General features: G+C 46.3%; 1 protein-coding gene and 1 pseudogene across 1 annotated transcript; one reads left to right on the plus strand and one right to left on the minus strand.

Moving 5' to 3' along the window:
* Window positions 1-10,975: 10,975 nt before the first annotated feature.
* Window positions 10,976-20,106, minus strand: part of LOC109918847 — a 56,794-nt pseudogene continuing 47,663 nt past the window's right edge.
* LOC125487539 (zinc finger protein 239-like) lies at window positions 13,586-18,171 on the plus strand. Its single transcript, XM_048619273.1, has 2 exons — window positions 13,586-14,934; window positions 17,749-18,171. The coding sequence occupies exon 1, from the start codon at window positions 13,770-13,772 to the stop codon at window positions 14,637-14,639; it is 870 nt and encodes a 289-aa protein (XP_048475230.1). The 5' UTR covers window positions 13,586-13,769; the 3' UTR covers window positions 14,640-14,934; window positions 17,749-18,171.

Below are 20,106 nucleotides of genomic sequence, written 5' to 3' on the forward strand. Positions count from 1 at the left end.
TGTCCAGGGATGTGTAGATTAGGTGGGTTATAGGGGGATGGGTCTTGGGGGGGATGCTCTGAGGGTTGATGTGGACTTGTTGGGCCAAAGGGCTTGTTTCCACACTGTAGGGATTCTATGATCATTAAACTGGAGATGATTCAGAGATGCTCAAAGGGAGGTTTACTGTGGTGAGTAAAGTGTGCATGCATTTGGCAATTCATATTATTAGAGGGGGGGGAATGTGTTTGCATGGGAGAGATTTATCAGGATGTTGCCTGAGCTGGAGAGTTTTCATCACAAACAGAGATTGGATAGACTGTGGCTGTTTCTCTGGCAGCAGAGGAGACTGAGGCACAAACATAATGGAGATGTATAAAGTTATGAGGGACATAGACAGGGTAAACAAGAAGCAACATTTTTCCCCTTGATGGAAGGATCCATGACCGGGGCATAGATTTAAGGTAAGGGGGCAGGAAATTTGGAGGAGATTGCAGAATCCCTGCAGTGTGGAAGCAGGCTGTTTGGCCCATCAAGTCCACACTGACCCTCCAAAGAGCATCCCATCCAGACCCACCATATCCTGGTAACCCTGCTTTTCCCATGGCTAACCCATCGAACCTGCACAATTTAGCATGGCCAATTCACCCTAACCTGCACATCTTTGGACTGTGGGAGGGAACCGGAGCAAACCCACACAGACACGGGGGGAGAATGCGCAAACTCCCACACAGACAGTTGCCTGATGCTGTGAAGCAGCAGTGCTAACCACTGAGTCACCGTGCCTTCCAAAGGAAAGTTTTTTTTTAACCTAGAGGGTGGTGGGAATCTGGAATTCGCTGCCTGTAAGGGTGGGATAGAGGCAGAAATGCTCACAACATTTAAGAAGTATTTCGATGTGCATTATGATGTCAAGGCATACAAAGCTATGGGTCAAATTCTGGAAGGTGGGATTAGATTAGTGAGGTGTTTGTGTTTGACCAGTGCAGGTTGGATGGGCCGAAGGGCCTTTATCTGTGCCGTAGACGTCTACAATTAGGAGCTGAGTGGGGAGTTCCGTGAAGAATGGGAAGGGGGTGTTTTTTGTTTTCCCCGCTCCTATTTGTCTTCAGCCTCCAGCATTTGATTTTCAGTGTTAATAGCAAAAGGTGGCAGCGTGCAAAATGTGAGGTGCAATTGTAAAACGCGATAGTGGCAGTGCTTGTTAGGGCTTCCCATGACTGAGCAGCACAAAATAACCAAGGGATGCCCATGGCTAATGCAGCAGAATGTGGCTGACAGTAGTTGGAGTGTTTTGGAAAAAATATTTGCTTAATGCAAGTAGAACAATAGTAACTCTGTATAATCAAAGTTGCTTAAATGAAATAGAAAGTGAAGCTGCAGATGCCGATATACATACGAACATTTCACACTAATTAGTTGTTTCTCTCGAATTATTTAATCAATCTGTTAAAATCCTAAGAGTGGGTTTTAGTTAAGATTTTTCAGATAGTCATAGATCCACATATACACAAAAAAAACTCACTAAAAGCATGAGAGGAAAAGATGTAAACCAGTTTCAGACTGTATCAGCATTCCCCTTCGCTACAGGGAGAAGTTAATACTGAGATTAGCAGAAATTGGAATGAGGATTGAATGAACACATTAAGACACAACTTGTTAGCTAAAGAATTCTAACTTTTTGGAATTGATCAAAAATCAATATTCTTTTGTATTCCCCGTAATGAGAAATTTAAAAGTTCCTGTTCTGATTAATTGGCAATTAACAGGCAAACGTTACTTCTCTTATTCATTCATGGGATGAGGGTGTTGCTGGCCAGGCAGCATTTATTGCCCATCCCTAATTGCCCAGAGGGAAGTTAAGAGTCAACCACATTGCTGTGGGTCTGGAGTCACATGTAAACCAGACCAGGTGAGGATGGCAGTTTCCTTCCCTAAAGGACATTAGTGAACCAGATGGGTTTTTCCGACAATTGGCAATGGATTCACGGTCATCATTAGATTCTTAATTCCAGATATTTTATTGAATTCAAGTTCCACCCTCTGCCGTGAATGGGATTCAAACCCAGGTCCTCGTGACGCTATCCGGATTAGCGATAATACCACTAGGCCATTGCCTCCCCTGCTTGAATACCGTATCCATCGTGAAAAGTTTCATGGAGCAAGATAAGACAGTCTGGGAAAACATCATGAAGGACCAGGAGGTTGGGGTTGGGTGGGGGGTGGGGGTTTGGGGGCAGTTACAAGCCTGTCCTACTCAGCAATTAGCGAGTTTGAACTGTGTGAGATGCTGTACCTGAGAGCCAGTTAAAGAGAGACATCTCAACACTGCTGACCAGCAGGAATCAAAGCGTGACGGGCTGGGGTGGTGGTGGGGCATGTGGTGCTCTATGTTTAAAGTTAAGACATTCTGAAGCTTTGTGTACACCTTTTTGCTATGTGCTGTAACTGAACTGCAAATTGCAACAAAGGTCACTGGGATCTGCCCCATGAGTCTCAATAAAAATATGACATCGAACATAGGTACGTGGATGGGATAGGTATGGTGGGATATGGACCAAACGCAGGCAAATGGGACTAGTTTAAATTGTGAAAACCAAGCGACTTGGGCCAAAGGGCCTGTGTTCATGCTGTAGACCTCGATGACTCCAACAGTCACCCAGATTGGCTGTGGGGGTCTGGAGTCACATGTAGGCCAGACCAGGGTAAGGATGATAGATTTCCTCCCCTACAGCACATTAGTGAACCAGATGGGTTTTTACCAACAATTGGCAATGGATTCACGGTCATCATGAGACTCTCAATTGCAAATATTTATTGGTTTCAAATTCCACCATTTGCCATGGCAGGATTCAGACACCTGAACGTTACCTGGATCTCTGGATTAAAAGTCCAGGGATAATACCACTAGGCCATCGCCTCCCCCTAAACTTTTGAAAAATCCTTGTGGTAGCTGTCTGTGCCTGAATATGATCAAATGGCCACAAGGGGTTTTCTTTTCAACTGACACAGACAATCGAATGAAGTTTTAGCTGATGTAGTATTTCTCAGAGGATTAGATAGGGTGGACAGTGGGAGCCTTTTTCCCCGGATGGTGATGGCTAGCACGAGGGGACATAGCTTTAAATTGAGGGGTGATAGATATAGGACAGATGTCAGAGGTAGGTTCTTTACTCAGAGAGTAGTAAGGGCGTGGAATGCCCTGCCTGCAAAAATAGTAGACTCGCCCACTTTAAGGGCATTTAAATGGTCATTGGATAAACATATGGATGATAATGGAATAGTTTAGGTTAGATGGGCTTCAGATAGGTTTCACAGGTCGGCGCAACATCGAGGGCCGAAGGGCCTGTACTGCGCTGTAATGTTCTATGTTCTATGTTCTAGAGTTCAAATCTTGGCTGTCACCACAGATACACAACAAAACTCCTCTGTCTCTTAGTAAGATGGGACTAGAATGTTGACAGCGAGACTTTGACAAGGCAGGTCAGATGAAAACCATCTGATTTGAGATTTCCGATTTCTGTATGAAATGCAAAGGTAAGGCTTGGCCTACCTGAGATGAGGCATAGAGTCATAGAGAGTGGAAACGGACCCTTCGATCTAACAAGTCCGTGCTGAATATAATTCCAAATTAAACTAGTCCCACCTCCCAGTGCTTGAAACATATCCCTCCAAACCTATGCTATCATACACTTGTATCAGAGATGGTAGGAACTGCAGATGCTGGAGAATCTGAGATAACAAGGTGTAGAGCTGGATGAACACAGCAGGCCAAGCAGCATCAAAGGAGCAGGAAGGCTGACGTTTCGGGCTGAGACACTTCTTCAGAAATGCTTTCAAGGCTGAATTGTCTTTTAAACATTGTAACTGTTCCCACATCCCCCACTTCCCTTGGAAGTTAATTCCACAGACAAACCACTCTTTGTGTAAAAAAAAAGTTGCCCCTCATGTCTTTTTAAAATCCATCTCCTCTTACCTTAAAAATGTGCCCCCTTGTCTTGAAATCCCCCACCCCAGGGAAAAGACACCTGCCATTCACCTTATCTATGTTCCTCCTGATTTTATATACATCTTTAAGGTCACCTTTCAACCTCCTACAGTCCAGTGGAAAAAAGTCCCAGTCCATCCAGCCTCTCCTTATAATTCCAACCCTTCATTCCTGGCAACATTCTGGTAAATCTCTTCTGAACCTTCTCCAGCTTGATAATATCCTTCCTGTAACAGGGTGATCAGAACACGACACAGTGCTCCAGAAGAAGCTTCTCCAATGTCCTGTACAACCTGAACATAACAACCCAACTCCTTTACTTAAAGGTCTGAGCAAGTGTGCTAAATGCCTTCTTAACCACCCTAAGTATAAGTGAAGCAAACTTCAAATAATTATGTACCTGAATCCCTCAGTGTCTCTGTTCTACACCACTGCACAAGGCCCTACTTGTCTTACCGAAATTTATCCAAATTAAGTTCCGTCTGCTATTCTTAGATCTTTTTGTAATCTTAGATAACCTTTTTCACTGTCCATTGTATCACCAATCTTGGTGTCACCTGCAAACTTACTAACCATGTTTTCTATATTCTCGTCAAAATCATTTATCTAAATGACAAACCGAAGAGGACCCAGAACTGATCCCTGTGGAACACCACTGGTCACAGGCGTCCAGTCTGAAAAACAACCCTCCACCATCACTCTCTGTTTCCTGCTGTTAAGTCAATTTTGTATCCAATTGGCAAGCTCACGCTGTATCTTTTAAATAATTACAATTGCAGATCAGAGTAGACACATATTTGTACCATAATAGAAGTTTACATTTCTTAGATATTGGGGAATTAGACTTTTGTAGCCTTGGATACAGAAACCAGTTTCAATAAACACCCTTGCAAGAATTTGTTTCCATCTGCCAAACAATAGAAAGTTTGAAACTAGATAGCCTCATAACAGAACCAAGAGACAAATCACATAGCAAGGGGCATAGAAACAATTGTGTAATAGGGTCACTGTGACCTCAACAGAATAAAAATTCACTGCTTCGAGCCTAACAGAGAGACTGGGTTTGTTTAACTTATTCAAACTGGATAAGAAGGGAGCTGCTCCCAAAATTGTTAGCTTAGCCAGAGTATCATAGTATTAAGTTTAACTATGTAAAATTTTGTAAGTAGCGGTATGTTAGAAACAACAAACTGGTATAAATTAACAGCTTTTTAATCTTCTGCACTAGGATCAGCAAGCGATAGGAAGGCTCGGGAGGCTCAGCAGGTCTATGGAGACAGAAAGCAGTGTTAACATTTCGAGTCCAATGTTGCATAGGCCCCTTCTTGAGTACTGTGTCCAGTTCTGGTCTTCCTGTTACAGGAAGCATATTATTAAGCTGTAGAAGGTTCAGAAGAGATTTACTGGGATATTGCCGGGAATGGAGGATTTGAGTTATAAGGACAGTCTTGGACTTTTTTCACTGGAGTGTAGGAGTTTGAAGGGTGACCTTATAGAGGTTTATAAAATAATGAGGAGCATAGATAAGGTGAATGGCAGGTATCTTTTCCCTAAGGTGGGGAAGTTCAAGGCTAGGGGGCATATTTTGAAGGTGAAAGGAAAAAGGTTTGAAAGAGAAGAAGGGCAATTTTGTTTTTACAGAGTGGTTCGCATGTGGAATGAACTTCCAGAAGAAGTGGTGGATGGGTCTACAGTTGCATTGTTTAAAAGGTCTTTTCCCTGGGGTGGGGGAGTTCAAAACTAGAGGGGCATAGGTTTAAGGTGAGAGGGGAAAGAATTAAAAGGGGCCTAAGCAGCAACATTTTCATGCAGAGGGTGGTGCGTGTACGGAATGAGCTGCCAGAGAAAGTGGTGGAGGCTGGTATAATTACAATATTTAAAAGGCATTTGGATGGGTACATGAATAGGAAGGGTTGAGAGGGATATTGGCCAAATGTTGGCAATTGGGATTAGATTCATTTACAATATCTGATCGGCATGCTTGAGTTGGACCGAATGGTCTGTTTGCACGCTGGACAACCTCTATGATTTCCTGAGAGTGTGCGAGAGGGAGGGAGAGCGAAAACGAGCTGGACGAAGGCAACGAGAGATCCAGAGCAAGCAGGAAGCGAAGCAAAGCAGAGAGCGGTGTGCGCAAACTGTTGGCAAGTGTTCAGCTAGTGCACATTGATGATGCCAGCAGCGCTGTCTACGTACTTGCAGACAGAGCGGGCACACAATGATGGCATCAATAGCACTAGCTTCCTGATCTAACGCATTGGCAGGAGATAGTGACCTTTTAACCACTCTGCCAGTGGGTGCACACTGTCTGTTACCGGCAGGAGGACATTCATGGGCTCGTTCCTTGAGCAAGCATGGAGACAATCCTGGGACAGTCTCCTTACGGGTCTCGTCCTGACCAAAGTGGCCATTAACAGATCTAGGCAGCATGCCATGAAGGAGATTGGTATATCCCATTAGATTGCCTTCCTTCTGTAGTTATATCACCATCCAGCACCCTGCAGAGGTTAGAGAGTTGTCCCCAATCATGCGAGGAGCCTGGAACATATCTGCAGTCTTGTAACAATGTCCTGCTTTAATTTTAAAATTTCTTAGAATAAAAAGATTTTATTTCTCTAACAGTGCTGCTTTAAGGGGCCACTGTGACTTAGATCTATTTTAATTTGGTTCTTATTTCTTTTGAAAGAGCACAGGGTGGGGTTTGAACTATAAACTTGTAATGTTTCACGCTGTGAATAAATCTCTTCCCAAGTAAAGATTGGGTCCAGTTTCTTGCATCACTGACAGGCTCTGGCAATGGTAACGGAGAATTTTTGTCTGATGGTGTAGTACGGAAACCAAAGGAATGTAAAGATTTGGCAAAGGCTTTGGTGACGTTTGTGAGACTGGTTAAAAGGAAGTGGGAACTTGCTCAAGGATGAGATCTGGTTGTGTATAAATTGTTTGTCGTGTTTCCCACATTTTAGAAGTGCTGCACTGGCTATGAAATACATCCTGTGGACATCAAAGGTGTGACAGAAATACAGTTATTTAATTTCACGTTGCTGTTCTCCTATCTTCCTTGTAACTTCAATGATAACAGTGTGGTTTTAAGAGGTGAATGTTGCCCTGGTGCTTTTTTTTTTGGAGAAGTTTTACAGCTGAGGCACTGAGCTGTCTGTTGAAAACATGTAAACAGGTTGTGAGGCCTTAGGGGTTGAAACAATAGAAGCAGCCTGGCCGAGTGTAGTCAAGCTCCCACAAAACCAGGATTTTTATTTAGCTCTGGTTTCTAGCAGTCTCAGCAAGGTTTGGAAGTTGCAGTACATCTCTTCCTGCTCTCTTAGAGTTCTCTTGATGTTTTTCCTCCTGGGCTGCTGGAATTGCATGTGAGACAATCTATTTTATTGACTTTGCCAAGGGGTGTGCTTATGGGATGTTACAATATTGGAATAGTTACTTATCAATAGTTCATGTATCTATTATTTTGTTAAGCATTTCAACAGAGTTACAGCTGAGCCAATTGTTTTATTCTTTTCTTTTGTTGTATTTTAGTTGTAATGTATGATTAAATTGTGTTTTGCTGAATGTCGGGTGGTTTGATCAATCTGTAGGATCACACCTTACATCTACCTTTTAAAATAGGAAAAAAGTTAGGGTCTAGACTGTCTTCTGAATATTTGGTCTGGTCTACGACAACAGTCCCCTCCTGCCAATTTGCCATTTAATAAATGCACTCAGCTTCGGACAAGACAATCATCAATTAAAGCAAAGGCAAATTTCTCTGGAGAGTAAACGCGAAGAAGTAATTTATTTAAAAAGTGAAGGGTTGGCTGAACAACTTTAAGACGACAACTTTCACAACTTCCCGTGAGTCCCTAGTCTGGAGAAGTGCAGCTCCTCTGCGGCTCTTCCTTTCTGTCAGGAATTCTGCCTCGGGAATCTTTTTCTCTCTTGGACAGCCATTTCCCTAGAACTTGGCCCTGGGAATCTTCAGTACTTGACCAGCGAGGAAGTTGGAATTTTACACCCAAAGTGACCACCGCCTTCTCTCTGAGTGGCAGCTGTTGTCACATGACAATCGGTCAGTTTCATTACCAGATTAATTGTATCTCCAATTACTTACTCCAGCCACTTTTAGGGAGAAATATAAGCAAATTAGTTAGGGCTGTTGTGGCAGTGTTCCAAGTCTGGGTCAGAAGGTCTATGTTCAGGTCCCACGTGCTCCAGGCACGTGTAATAACAGGTCCACACTTCTCATTTGAAAACACCTGCAATTGGACAGTTTCCTCGGATCCCTTTATCCAATTCTATAAAATCTCTGATGAAGAGGAAAGCTCTGATGAGGAGTCATCTGGACTCGAAATGTTAGCTTGCTTTCTCTCTCCATGGATGCTGTCTGAACCCCTGTATTCTACAGCATTTGTCGCTTTCAGTACAGATTCCAGCATAATCAGAAATTTGCTCCCATTAAAATCCTTTATTCTGAACATTTCAAATCGGAAGGCACACCTGATGAAGGAGTAAGGCTCCGAAAGCTTGTGATTTCAAATAAACCTGTTGGGACTATAACCTGGTGTCGTGTGATTTCTGACCTTGTCCACCCCAGCCCAACACCGGCACCTCTGCATCATTTCAAATGAGACCTTGAAAATCTCGCTTACTGGTACATTCTCCTGCATTGCACATTGTTCAGACATGAAATAAATTAATGTTTTATATTTTCACAACAAATAGAATTTAGTCTTTCTGATATCTTTCACTCATTAACGGGATGAGGGCGTCGCTGGCTAGGCAGCATTTATTGCCCATCCCTAATTGCCCGGAGGGCAGATCAGAGTCAACCACATTGCTGTGGGTCTGGAGTCACATGTAGGCCAGACCAGGTAAGGATGGCAGTTTCCTTCTCTAAAGGACATTAGTGAACCAGGTATGTTTTACCCTAAAATCGACAATGGATTCACAGTCATCATTAGATTCTTAGTTCCAGATATTTTAGTGAATTCAAATTACACCATCTGCCGTGGCGGGATTCAAACCCGGGTCCCCAGAATGTTTTCCGGGTCTCTGGATTAACAGTCCAGTGATGATACTGCAAAGCCATTGCCTCCCTGCAGATTAATGACAGCATCATTAATTGCAACTCAATTAAGACTCATACCTGTTCGATCACCTGTTGGCTAGCCACCCAATTCATGCATTAGGCTTTAATTCAGGCTTAACAGAAGATGCACAAGCTCAAAAAGGCAGTTTGCAGGAGACGACAGCTTTCGTACACAGTAACCCTGGATTGTTCGATTCAATGAGCCTTATACTTGCACAGAAAGTAGGCAAAATATGTAGCTTATGAAGACTGGACAGGAATTTCTTTGTTTTAATCATTTCTCTTAGCTCTGCAGCTTCCAAAAACACACAGGTTCATACCGTATGAGGTTTTAAAATCAAGACCCGGCCTTGACAATGATCTACAATTCACTCATTGTTATCAGGGTTAATCTTCAGCATTGCAGGATAATTCTGCACGGTGAGCAAGTTGATCAGGAGCTTGCCAACAAAGTTAGCCCTGTAGCACGTGGAAATCGGGAGCATTGCTCAGTGAACACAGGATTGCAGTGGACAGCAGGAGAGAACCTGCAGGACAGCATCTCAATTGACACATCGAGGTAAAGGAGCACATTTGACTGTTTCGTCTCAGTCTTAAATTTGAGTGCGGGATCGACATTGATAAGATGTACGACAACCATCTCTGCGATCTGGATTCACAGATCAGGTGGGTTATAGGGGAATGGGTCTGGGTGGGATGTTCTGAGAGGTGGTGTGGACTGGTTGGGCCAAAGGGCCTGTTTCCACACTGTAGGGATTCTATGATTGATCATCAACATGAATCCTATGTATCGGAACTATGCAAGGAGCAGAAGGATAGTTATGGAGTCCTACAGCATGGAAACAGACCCTTTGGCCCAACCAGTCCATGCCGAACATAATCCCAAACTAAACTAAACACTGCTCCTGGCCCATATTGCTCCAAATCTTTCTTATTTAGGTACTTATCCAAATGTCTTTTAAACATTGTAATTGTACCCACATCCACCACTTCCTCAGGGAGTTCGCTCCTCAGGGAGTTCGTTCCACAGGGGAGCCAACCTCTGTATAAAAAAATTGCCCCTCTTTCTTTAAAATCTTTCTCTTCTCACCTTAAAAATGTGTTTCCTAGTGTTGAAATCCCCCATCCTAAGGAAAAGACACCTACCACTAACTCTATCCATACCACTCACTGTTTTATAAACAATGCCTCTCAACCTCCTGTGCTCCAGTAAAAAAAAGTCCCAGCCTATCCAGCCCTTCTTCTAAACTCAAACTCTCCATGCCCAGCAACATCCTGGTAAATCTCTTCCGATCCCTCTCCAGCTTAACAATATCCTTCCTATAACTGAGCGACCAGAACTGCACACAGTATTCCGAAAGAGGCCTCATCAATGTTCTGTACAACCTCAACATGACGTCCCAACTCGTATACTCAAAGGCCTGAGCAATGAAGGCAAGCGTGCTAAACGCCTTCTTAACCACCCTGTTCATGATATAACATTCATTGGTTTCCTGACTGGCTTTTGAAATGGGGACACTTACATACAGTCAAAGAATAAAAGATGCAGAATCCACATGTTTAAGAGTTTAAAAAGACTCCCTTGAACTTGTTACATCATAGAATCCCTACAGTGTGCAAGCAGGACATTCGGCCCATTGAGTCTACACTGCCCCCTCTGTAGAGCATCTCACACAGACGCCTTCCCCCCACTCCCACTATCCCTGTAACCCTGCATTTCCCATGGCTAACCCCCCCCAACCTGCACATCCCTGGACACTATGGGGCAATTTAGCATGCCCAATCCACCCTAACCCGCACATCTTTGGACTGTGGGAGGAAACCGGAGCACCCGGAGGAAACCCACGTAGACACAGGGAGAACGTGCAAACTTTGCACAGCCCGAGGGTGGAATCAAACCTGGGTCCCTGGCGCTGTGAGGCAGCAGTGCTAACCCCTGAGCCACCGTGTCTATATCTCTCGAGGGCGAGAGGGATTTGAAAAGCAGGAAGGTCCTGTTCTCCGTGTTCTGAACCAGGGTGAGACTACTTTGAGAGAACTGTCACCGTTTGTGATCTCCGTTCAAACAAAGGGAGCATATACACTGGAGACGGTGCTATGTCGATTCACAAAGATAACCCATCAGGAACTGCTGGGCCAAATCTCTAGCAAAGATAAAGATGGACGAATGGTCAGATGGAAGTCTTTAGTTCCAGAGTCCAAGGCAGATTTCAGTAAATGAGCGCAGTTCAGTCCTGGATGCGATTAGCAGAAGCAATATCAGTGGAATCCAATTCCTGTAAGTCACTTGTGAACTTGCTGGTGTCTCTGCAAGCTGGATAACCGATTGAATCCTTTCTCACACTCAGGGCAGCTGAAGGGCCAGTTGCCGGTGTGAATTCGCTGGTGTATTGCCAGGTTGGACGACTGGGTGAACGCCTTCCCGCACACGGAGCAGGTGAACGGCCTCTCCCCCGTGTGAACCCGCTGGTGTCTCAGCATTGTGGACGAATCATTGAAGCTCTTCCCACAGTGAGGGCAGGTGTACGGCCTCTCCCCAGTGTGGACCCGCTGGTGGGTCAGCAGGCTGGACGATTGGGTGAAGGCCTTCCCGCACTCGGAGCAGGTGAATAGCCACTCCCCAGTGTGAACCCGCCGGTGGGTCCGCAGGGTGGAAGAATCTGTGAACCCCTTGCCGCACACGGAGCAGGTGAACGGCCTTGCCCCGGTGTGGACCCTCTGGTGTCTCAACAGGCCAGAGGAGTCACTGAATCTCTTCTCACACTCAGAGCATCTGAACGGCCTCTCCCCGGTGTGAACCCGCTGGTGTCTCTGCAAGTGCGATAACTGACTGAACCCCTTCCCACACTCAGAACACGCGAATGGCCTCTCCCCGGTGTGAACCCGCTGGTGCGTCAGCAGGGCAGATGAGTCCATGAATGTGCTCCCACACCGAGAGCAGGCGAACGGCCTCTCCCCTGTGTGAACCCGCTGGTGTCTCTGCAAATGGGACAGCTGGCTGAACCCCTTCCCACAGTCAGGGCAGGCAAATGGCTTCACCCTGGCGTGAATTCGCTGGTGGGTCAACAGGGTGGTTGAATCACTGAATCCCTTCCCACACTCGGAGCAAGTAAAAGGCCTCTCTCCCGTGTGGCTGCGTTGATGGATTTCCACCTTGGACGGGGTTCTGAATCCCTTCCCACAGACTCCACATTTCCACGGTTTCTCCATGGTGCATGGTCTGTCACTCCAGACTCAATCGTTTATTGAAATCTTGTCCACGTGCACAGGAAATGCACCACAACGCGTTCTCAAGTTGTGTAACTGGTTAAAGCTCTCTCCACGGTCGACTCTCCAGGAAACACTCTCGAGATCACCACCTTGGCCGACTGGGTGAATCCCTTCCTGCACATGGAGCAGGTGAACGGCCTCACCCCTGGTGTGACTTTGTGCTTTTCCAGCCACAGTGCTGTCTCGTCACATCATTCGAAACAAACAGAACATTTCTCGGAGGAAGGGTCATTCGACCCGAAACGTTAACTCTGATTTCTCTCCACTGACGCGGCCAGACCTGCTGAGCTTTTCCAGCGACTTCTGTTTTCGTTTCTGATTTACAGCGTTCTTTCGGTTTTTATTCAGAACGTTTCTCTATCTAAGGTCGCAGGCTGATAATAACATTCAGATCCTGCTGCTCAAGTGACTGTCCTGTTGTAACACAAAGGTTCGTTTTGAGATTTCTGACTGCAAAGCCTCACTCACACAATCCTGCATAAGGAGATTGCATCACTGTCAGTACAAGATAGAAATCCAGCAGAGACAGTTCTCATGTTTATGCTACATTTCTTTTCCTCCCTCATGCCCTAAAAGCTGTCAATCCCCATCCCACACACTCTCCCTCCCTTCTCATTCTGCAGCATGATGGTGCCCAGTCCAAATCTGGGACTCTCAGGGACTGCGCATGCTCACAGGGCGGGATGGTTGCGGGAGGGAGGGCAGCTGGTCGTGCGCCTGCGCACTGGCATCCAGAGGTCATCGACGGGGTCGTCCGCTTTCGGACAACAGGGGAGCCTTGATTGGTTGGAGGACCTCTGGTCCTCCGAGGCTCTCCATTGGTCAACCAGGGCACGGCCTTTCGTGACGACGCCGCCACCGCGCCCGGCACATGCGCAGTTGCGCGAGTGAGGGTTAGATGGTTGCATTTGCTTCAAATCCCAGGGCAGGAAGGTGGTGGCTGTGGGTCTGTCAGTCACACCCTGGGGAGGTGGGAGGCGGGGTGGACATTAGATACAGCAGAGTGAGAATGGAGGGATAAGTGTGTGGAAATTCACTGCTTTTAGGGAATGAGAGAGGAAAGAATGTGCCACAGAAACTGGGAATTGCCTGTTTATGGATTTCTGTCCTGTACTGACAGCGATGACTTTTGCAAACTCCTTTTCTTCCCCAGAGAATTAGAAGATTTGCAGATAGAAATCTCGAAACAAGCCTCTCTTCGTGATCTGGCAAAATCACTTGATTTGCTGGGACCCGAATATCATCTGTTTGTAAATCTGAAACAAAGAATGTTTGTCAAAATGGTTTTAAAGATCGGTGTGCCAGGTCGAGTGAGACTGTTGCAGTGAGCTGACTGTGGAAAGAGTTTTAACCAGTTACACAGACTGAGAAAAGACTTGCGCCATCACCTTTGCAGAGACTGCGTCTATGTGTTCAGTCTGTGAATGTGGCTTAAACTGATGTTCAAAAATGGAAAGGCACATGGACACCCACAGTATGGTGAAACCATGGAAATGCGAGGACTGTGGGAAGGGTTTCCAGATACCATCTGCATTGGAAGCACATCAACGAAGTCATACTGGAGTAAGGCCATTTATCTGCTGCATCTGTGGAAAGGGCTTCACTCAGTTGTGCAGTCTCCTTTCACACCAGCGAGTTCATTCCGGGGAGAAGCCATTCACCTGCTCTGCGTGTGATAAAGGATTTGCCAACTCATCTGATATGCTGCGACACCAGCAGGTTCACACCGGGGAGAGGCCGTTCACCTGCTCTGAGTGTGGGAAAAGATTCACTCAGTTATGGGGGCTGCAGACACACCAGCGGGTTCACACCGGGGAGAGGCCGTTCACCTGCTCCGTGTGCAGAAACAAATTCACTCAGTTATCGAGCTTGCAGAAACACCAGAGGGTTCACACCGGGGAGAGGCCATTCACCTGCTCGGTGTGTGGGAAGGGATTCACTCAGTCGTCCAACCTGCTGACCCACCAGCGCGTTCACACTGGGGAGAAGCCATTCACCTGCTGCGAGTGTGGGAAGGGATTCAGTCATTCTTCTACCCTGCTGAGACACCAGCGCGTTCACACTAGGGAGAAGCTGTCCACTTGTTCTGAGTGCGGGAAGGGATTCAGTGATTCCTCCGCGCTGCTGAAACATTGCCGTGGTCACACTGGGGAGAGGCCGTTCACCTGCTCTGTATGTGGGAAAGGGTTCATTCAGTCATCTAGCCTGCTGTCACACCAGCGAGTTCACACCAGGGAGAGGCCATTCACTTGCTCTGAGTGTGGGAAGGGATTCACTCAGTCGTCCCACCTGCTGAGACACCAGCGGGCTCACAAGTGATCGCAGTGATTGATGTTCTGCTGCTTTTGCTGCTTTGAATCACATCCGGGACCAAATTGTGTTCATTCTGATAGAGGGAGGGTCAGACAGTTATTTTCTGCTGGGCTGGCTGCTCTCACCCACTTTGCTTCCAGTGGGACTGATGCTGTTTGAGCTTGGGACTGCACATTCCTACCAAAATGATCCACAGAAGCTGAGGAAGTAGATTTATTGCTGAGAAAAGGGAGACCTCTTGTTGAAGCGTTTCATCTCCTGCTCATCAGGACACACACACAAGAAAACCAAGTCTCAAAGGGTACAGCAATTTATACTCCCTGAGGAAAGGCTGCTGATTGGTTGAAATGTTGCCAAGGAGAATGCGAGAGGGGATTGTGTCCCTCAAGATTTCTTTAAATCAAAACAGTCCAATGACTGGATATGGTCTCAGATAATTGCTCTGGTTTTGTACTCAATGGCCTGGATTTCTACAGTGTCACCAACATTCCCCTTCCAATTCAAATATTGTGATCTCAAGGTTCCTCTCTCTTTGTGTCCTGCTACCAATCTCTGCATATGTCCCTCCAGGTCATTTTCTCCCTGCTCACTCTTTAGATTCATGTCATTAAGCCTGTATGGCCTATCCCTCCTGCCACACACCTCTTTGTATTGAAATTCATCTGCCACTTAAGAGAGTACTGAGGTGTATTTAATTGTTGGACTAAATGCACAAAGAAGTGGAGATCCTGCTTTCTTTAACATATCACTCTCCATTGATGATTCCCTCCTTTCAAGTGACCATGAGATTCTTCAAGCATTGAATAAGGCCATTCAGTCTATCATACTCATGCTGTCTCTTTGAAAGAACTACCCGAAGAATGCCACCGATCTCTAACTTCATTTATTTTTCACAAAGGTCTCCAGTTCCTTTTTGAAGGATGCAGTTGAATTTGCCTCCAGGCAGTGAATTTCAAATCACAACAGCACACTGTGATTGTAATACAAAATATTCCTCATCTCAGATGTAGTGCACTTGCATTTTCACAGCCATTCAAAAAGGTGTCGTACAACGTGGAAAATTCGAGCTCTACCTGCATGTAAACTGATGATCAAGGGACAGGACATTCGGTTTTTGTAGGGAGAGACTGGATAGGCTGGGTATGGGGGAGTTTAGCTATGAAGAAAGGTTGGATAGACCTGGGTTTGCTTTCACTGGAATGCAGGAGGTTGAGGGGCAACCTGATAGAAGTTTATAAGATTGCGAATGGAATGGTTAGAGTGGAAAGTAGGAGACTTTTTCCCAGGGTTGGAGGGGGCAATTACTAGGGGACACAGGTTCAAGGTGCGAGGGGGGATGTTTAAAAGAGACGTGCGAGGCACGTTTTTCACACAAAAGACGGTGAGTGCCTGGAAAGCGCTGCCAGAGGAGGCGGTGGAAGCAGACATAATAGCAGCATTTGAGAAACACCTGGACAAATACATGAATGGGAAGGCAATAGATGGATATGGATCCTGTAAGTGAAGACAGCTTTAGTATGGAAGGGCAAAATGTGTCAGCACAGGCTTGGAGGGCCGAACGGCCTGTTCCTGAGCTGTATTGTTCTTTTTTTTGTTCTTCTGGACTGGTTGGACTGAAGGGTCTGTTTCCGTGCTGTATGACTCTATGGGTCCTCAGGCCTTGTCCTGACCTCCCACGCTGTGGCTTTCCGAGAATCTGTTGAGATCTGTCTTAAGATGCTCAAAGACTCAATTTCCACAACCTTCTCAGGGAGAGAGTTTCAGAGAGTCACAACAGTCTGAGAGGAAAACAATCATTAAATGGGCGACCTGAGATAACAAGGTGTAGAGCTGGATGAAGACAGCAGGCCAAGCAGCATTAGAGGAGCAGGAAAGCTGACGTTTCGGGTCGAGACCCTTCAGAAATGGGGAAGGGGGAAGGGGATTCTGAAATAAATAGGAAGAGAAGGGGAGGCGGATAGAAGATGGATAGAGGAGAAGATAGCTGGAGAGGAGACAGACAGGTCAAAGAGGCGGGGTTGGAGCCAGTAAAGGTGAGTGCAGGTGGTGAGTTAGGGAGGGGATAGGTCGGTCCAGGGAGGATGGACAGGTCAAGGAGGCGGGCTGAGGTTCGGAGGTAGGAGATGGGGGTGGGGCTTGAGATGGGAGGAATGGTTAGGGAGGCGGGGATGAGCTGGGCTGGATTTGGGATGCGGTCGGGGGAGGGGAGATTTCGAAGCTTGTGAAGTCCACATTGATACCCTTGGGCTGCAGGGTTCCCAAGCGAAATATGAGTTGCTGTTCCTGCAACCTTCGGGGCCCATGATTATGGTGATGCAGGAGGCCCAGGATGGACATGTCGTCCAAGGAGTGGGAGGGGGAGTTGAAATGGTTCGCGACTGGGAGGTGCAGTTGTTTAGTGCGAACCGAGCGTAGGTGTTCCACGAGGCGGTCCCCAAGCCTCCGCTTGGTTTCCCCGATGTAGAAGAGGCCACAACGGGAACAGCAGATACAGTATACCACATTAGCAGATGTGCAGGTGAACATCTGTTTGATGTGGAAGGTCTTCTTAGGGCCTGGGATGGGGGTGAGGGGGGAGGTGTGGGGGCAGGTTTAGAACTTCCTGCGGTTGCAGGGAAAAGTGCCGGGTGTGGTGGAGCTGGAGGGGAGTGTGGAGCGGACAAGGGAGTCACGGAGAGAGTGGTCCCTCCGGAAAGCAGATAAGGGTAGGGAGGGAAAAATGTCTTTGGTGGTGGGGTCGGATTGCAGATGGCGGAAGTGTCAGAGGATGATGCGTTGGATTCGGAGGTTGGTGGGGTGGTACGTGAGGACGAGGGGGATTCTGTTTTGGTTGTTATTGCGGGGAGGGGGTGTGAGGGATGAGTTGCGGGAAATGCGGGAGACACAGTCGAAGGCATTTTCGACCACTGTGGAGGGGAAGTTGCGGTCCTTGAAAAACGAGGACATCTGGGATATCCGGGAGTGAATGGGCAACCGCTTCTTTTTAATCAGTGACCCCTCGTTCCAGCCTCTCCCATAATTGTAAATATCGTCTCAATATCTACCCTTTCAAGGCCTCTCAGGATCTTATATGTTTCAATCACGTCACCTCTTTTGGTATTCTTGCCCACTCCAGGTGTTAATCTGGTAAAATTCTCTGAACAACCTCAAACGATGAGTCAGAATACAGAAGGGAGATAGAGGGTTTAGTGGCGTGGTGCAAATGCAAACAACCTCTCTTTCACCGTCGGCAAAACTGAAGAACCGATCATTGACTTCAGAAAGAAAGGAGGAGAACACGCCCCTCATCTGCATCAACGGAACTGAGTTTCAGGGGATGGGAGAGCGTCAAGTTCTTCAGAGTGAAATAACTGACAACCTGCCTTGGACTTCCCACGTAGATGTGACAGTTAAGAAGGCACAACAATGCCTCTTCATCCTCAAGCGGCCCAGGAAATTTGGCATGTCCTTAAAGTCACTCACCAACCTTTTACAGATGCGCCATTGGAAGCATACTGTCCGCATCCATAATGGCCTGGTACGGCAACTGCTCTGCTCGGGATTGTAAGAAACTACAGAAGGTGGTGTGCACAGCCCAGACCATCACGGAAGCCAACCTTCCGTCCATGGACTCTATTTACACGGCTCACTGCCGCAGAAAGGCTGCCAATATCATCAAAGACCCATCACACCCCGTAATGATCTCTTCCAACCTCTTCCATCAGGCAGAAGATACAGAAGCCTGAACACATGCACCAGCAGGTTCAAGAACTGCTTCTTCCCTGCCGCTATTAGACTGATGAATGGACTCTCTAACTTCAAATAATGCTGATCTTGTTACTGTTGATCTTGCCCAACGCATGCCCTGTGCAGTGTAACCTCTTTGCCTCTGTCTAAGTTTTTTTTTAAAACCTGCATGTCCTTGCTTACTAAGTAATGTTGTACGTGATGTTCCCATACTGCTCACAAACAAAGCTTTTCACTTTACCTGGGTACATGTGACGATAAATCAAATCAAATCATATTTATATCCTGCATTAAATAAGGTGACCAATACTGTGTACAACACTCCAGAAGTGGTCTTACTAGCACCCTCTACAACTGAAGCAAAGCTTCCCTACATTTATATGCACTTGCCCTTGCAATACATGATATCATTCCATTGGTTCCCCTAATTCCTGAATTGGGGTGGCTCACTTGTTAGCACTGCTGTCTCACAGCACCAGGAATCTGGGTTCAATTCCACCCTCAGGTGACTGTGTGGAGTTTGCACATTCTCCCTGTGTCTGTGTGGGTTTCGTCCCAGAGTCCAAAGAAAATTGCCTATAGTATCCAGGGATGTGTGCATCAGGTCAGGTTAGGTGGAGTGGCCATGCTAAATTTGTCTATAGTATCCAGTGATGTCCAAGCTAGGTGGATTAGCCATGGGAAATATGAACAAAATGTTTGTACTTGCATGCTAGCCTTTCATTCCCAAGGACAACACAGACTTTGCAACCATTTCAGTGTTTTTTTTTAAATTATTCCTGCGCAAATGGACAATTTCCCATCTTCTCACATCATACTTCATTTGCCATCTGTTTGCCAACTCAGATAAACTAACTGTAACATTTTGCAGCCTCCTGATCTCATCACAGCTTACGTTCGTACCTGACTTTGTGTCATCAACAGATTTGACCACCATGCCCTCTGTCCTTTCATCCAAACCACGTTTATCTGTTGTAAACAGTCGAAGTTCCTTCACCAATCTGTATAGTGCACCTCTCGGGACATATTAACACCCTAAAAAGACCCATTTTTCTGATGAAGGGTCTAGGCCCGAAACGTCAGCCTTCCTGCTCCTCTGATGCTGCTTGGCCTGCTGTGTTCATCCAGCTCTACACCTTGTTATCTCAGATTCTCCAGCATCTGCAGTTCCTATCTCTGATACCATTTTTACCTACTGTCTGCATCGAGTTAGCCAGCCAAACTTCTATACATTGCCAATTTACTATTGACGACATTGTGAGCTTTAAATTTCCACAATCGTCTTTGATGTGGCACTTTCTCGAGTGCCTTCTGGAAATCCAAATATTGTACATCAACTGGTTCTCCTTGATCCACTGCACATATTACTTCCTCCGAGGAATCCGGTAGGTAGGGTCAGACATGATCTCCCCTTAACAAAACCATACTGACTTTGCTTGATTCTCTTGAACTTACTTAAATACCCTGCTATGAATTATTTCATACTTCTAATGACAGATGTTAAGCTAACAGGCCTGTAGCTTCCTGCTCTTCATCTCCCTCCATTTTTGCACGAGGGAGTTACATTTGTGATATATAGAATCCCTACAGTATGGGAACAGGCCCTTCATTCTATCCAGTCCTCACTGCCCCTCTGAACAGCCTCCCACCCATTCCCATACCTAAGCCTACACATCCCTGGACACTGTGGGCAATTTAGCATGGCCAAATCCACCCAAACCTGCACATCTTGGGACTGTGGGAGGAA

Source organism: Rhincodon typus, chromosome 42 (genome assembly GCF_021869965.1).
Source record: "Rhincodon typus isolate 14 chromosome 42, sRhiTyp1.1, whole genome shotgun sequence".
NCBI classification, from domain to species: Eukaryota; Metazoa; Chordata; class Chondrichthyes; order Orectolobiformes; family Rhincodontidae; genus Rhincodon; species Rhincodon typus.

Coding starts and splice junctions, on each gene's coding strand:
- LOC125487539 (XM_048619273.1), top strand. CDS start 13,770: ATGGAAAGGCACATGGACACCCACAGTATGGTGAAACCATGGAAATGC.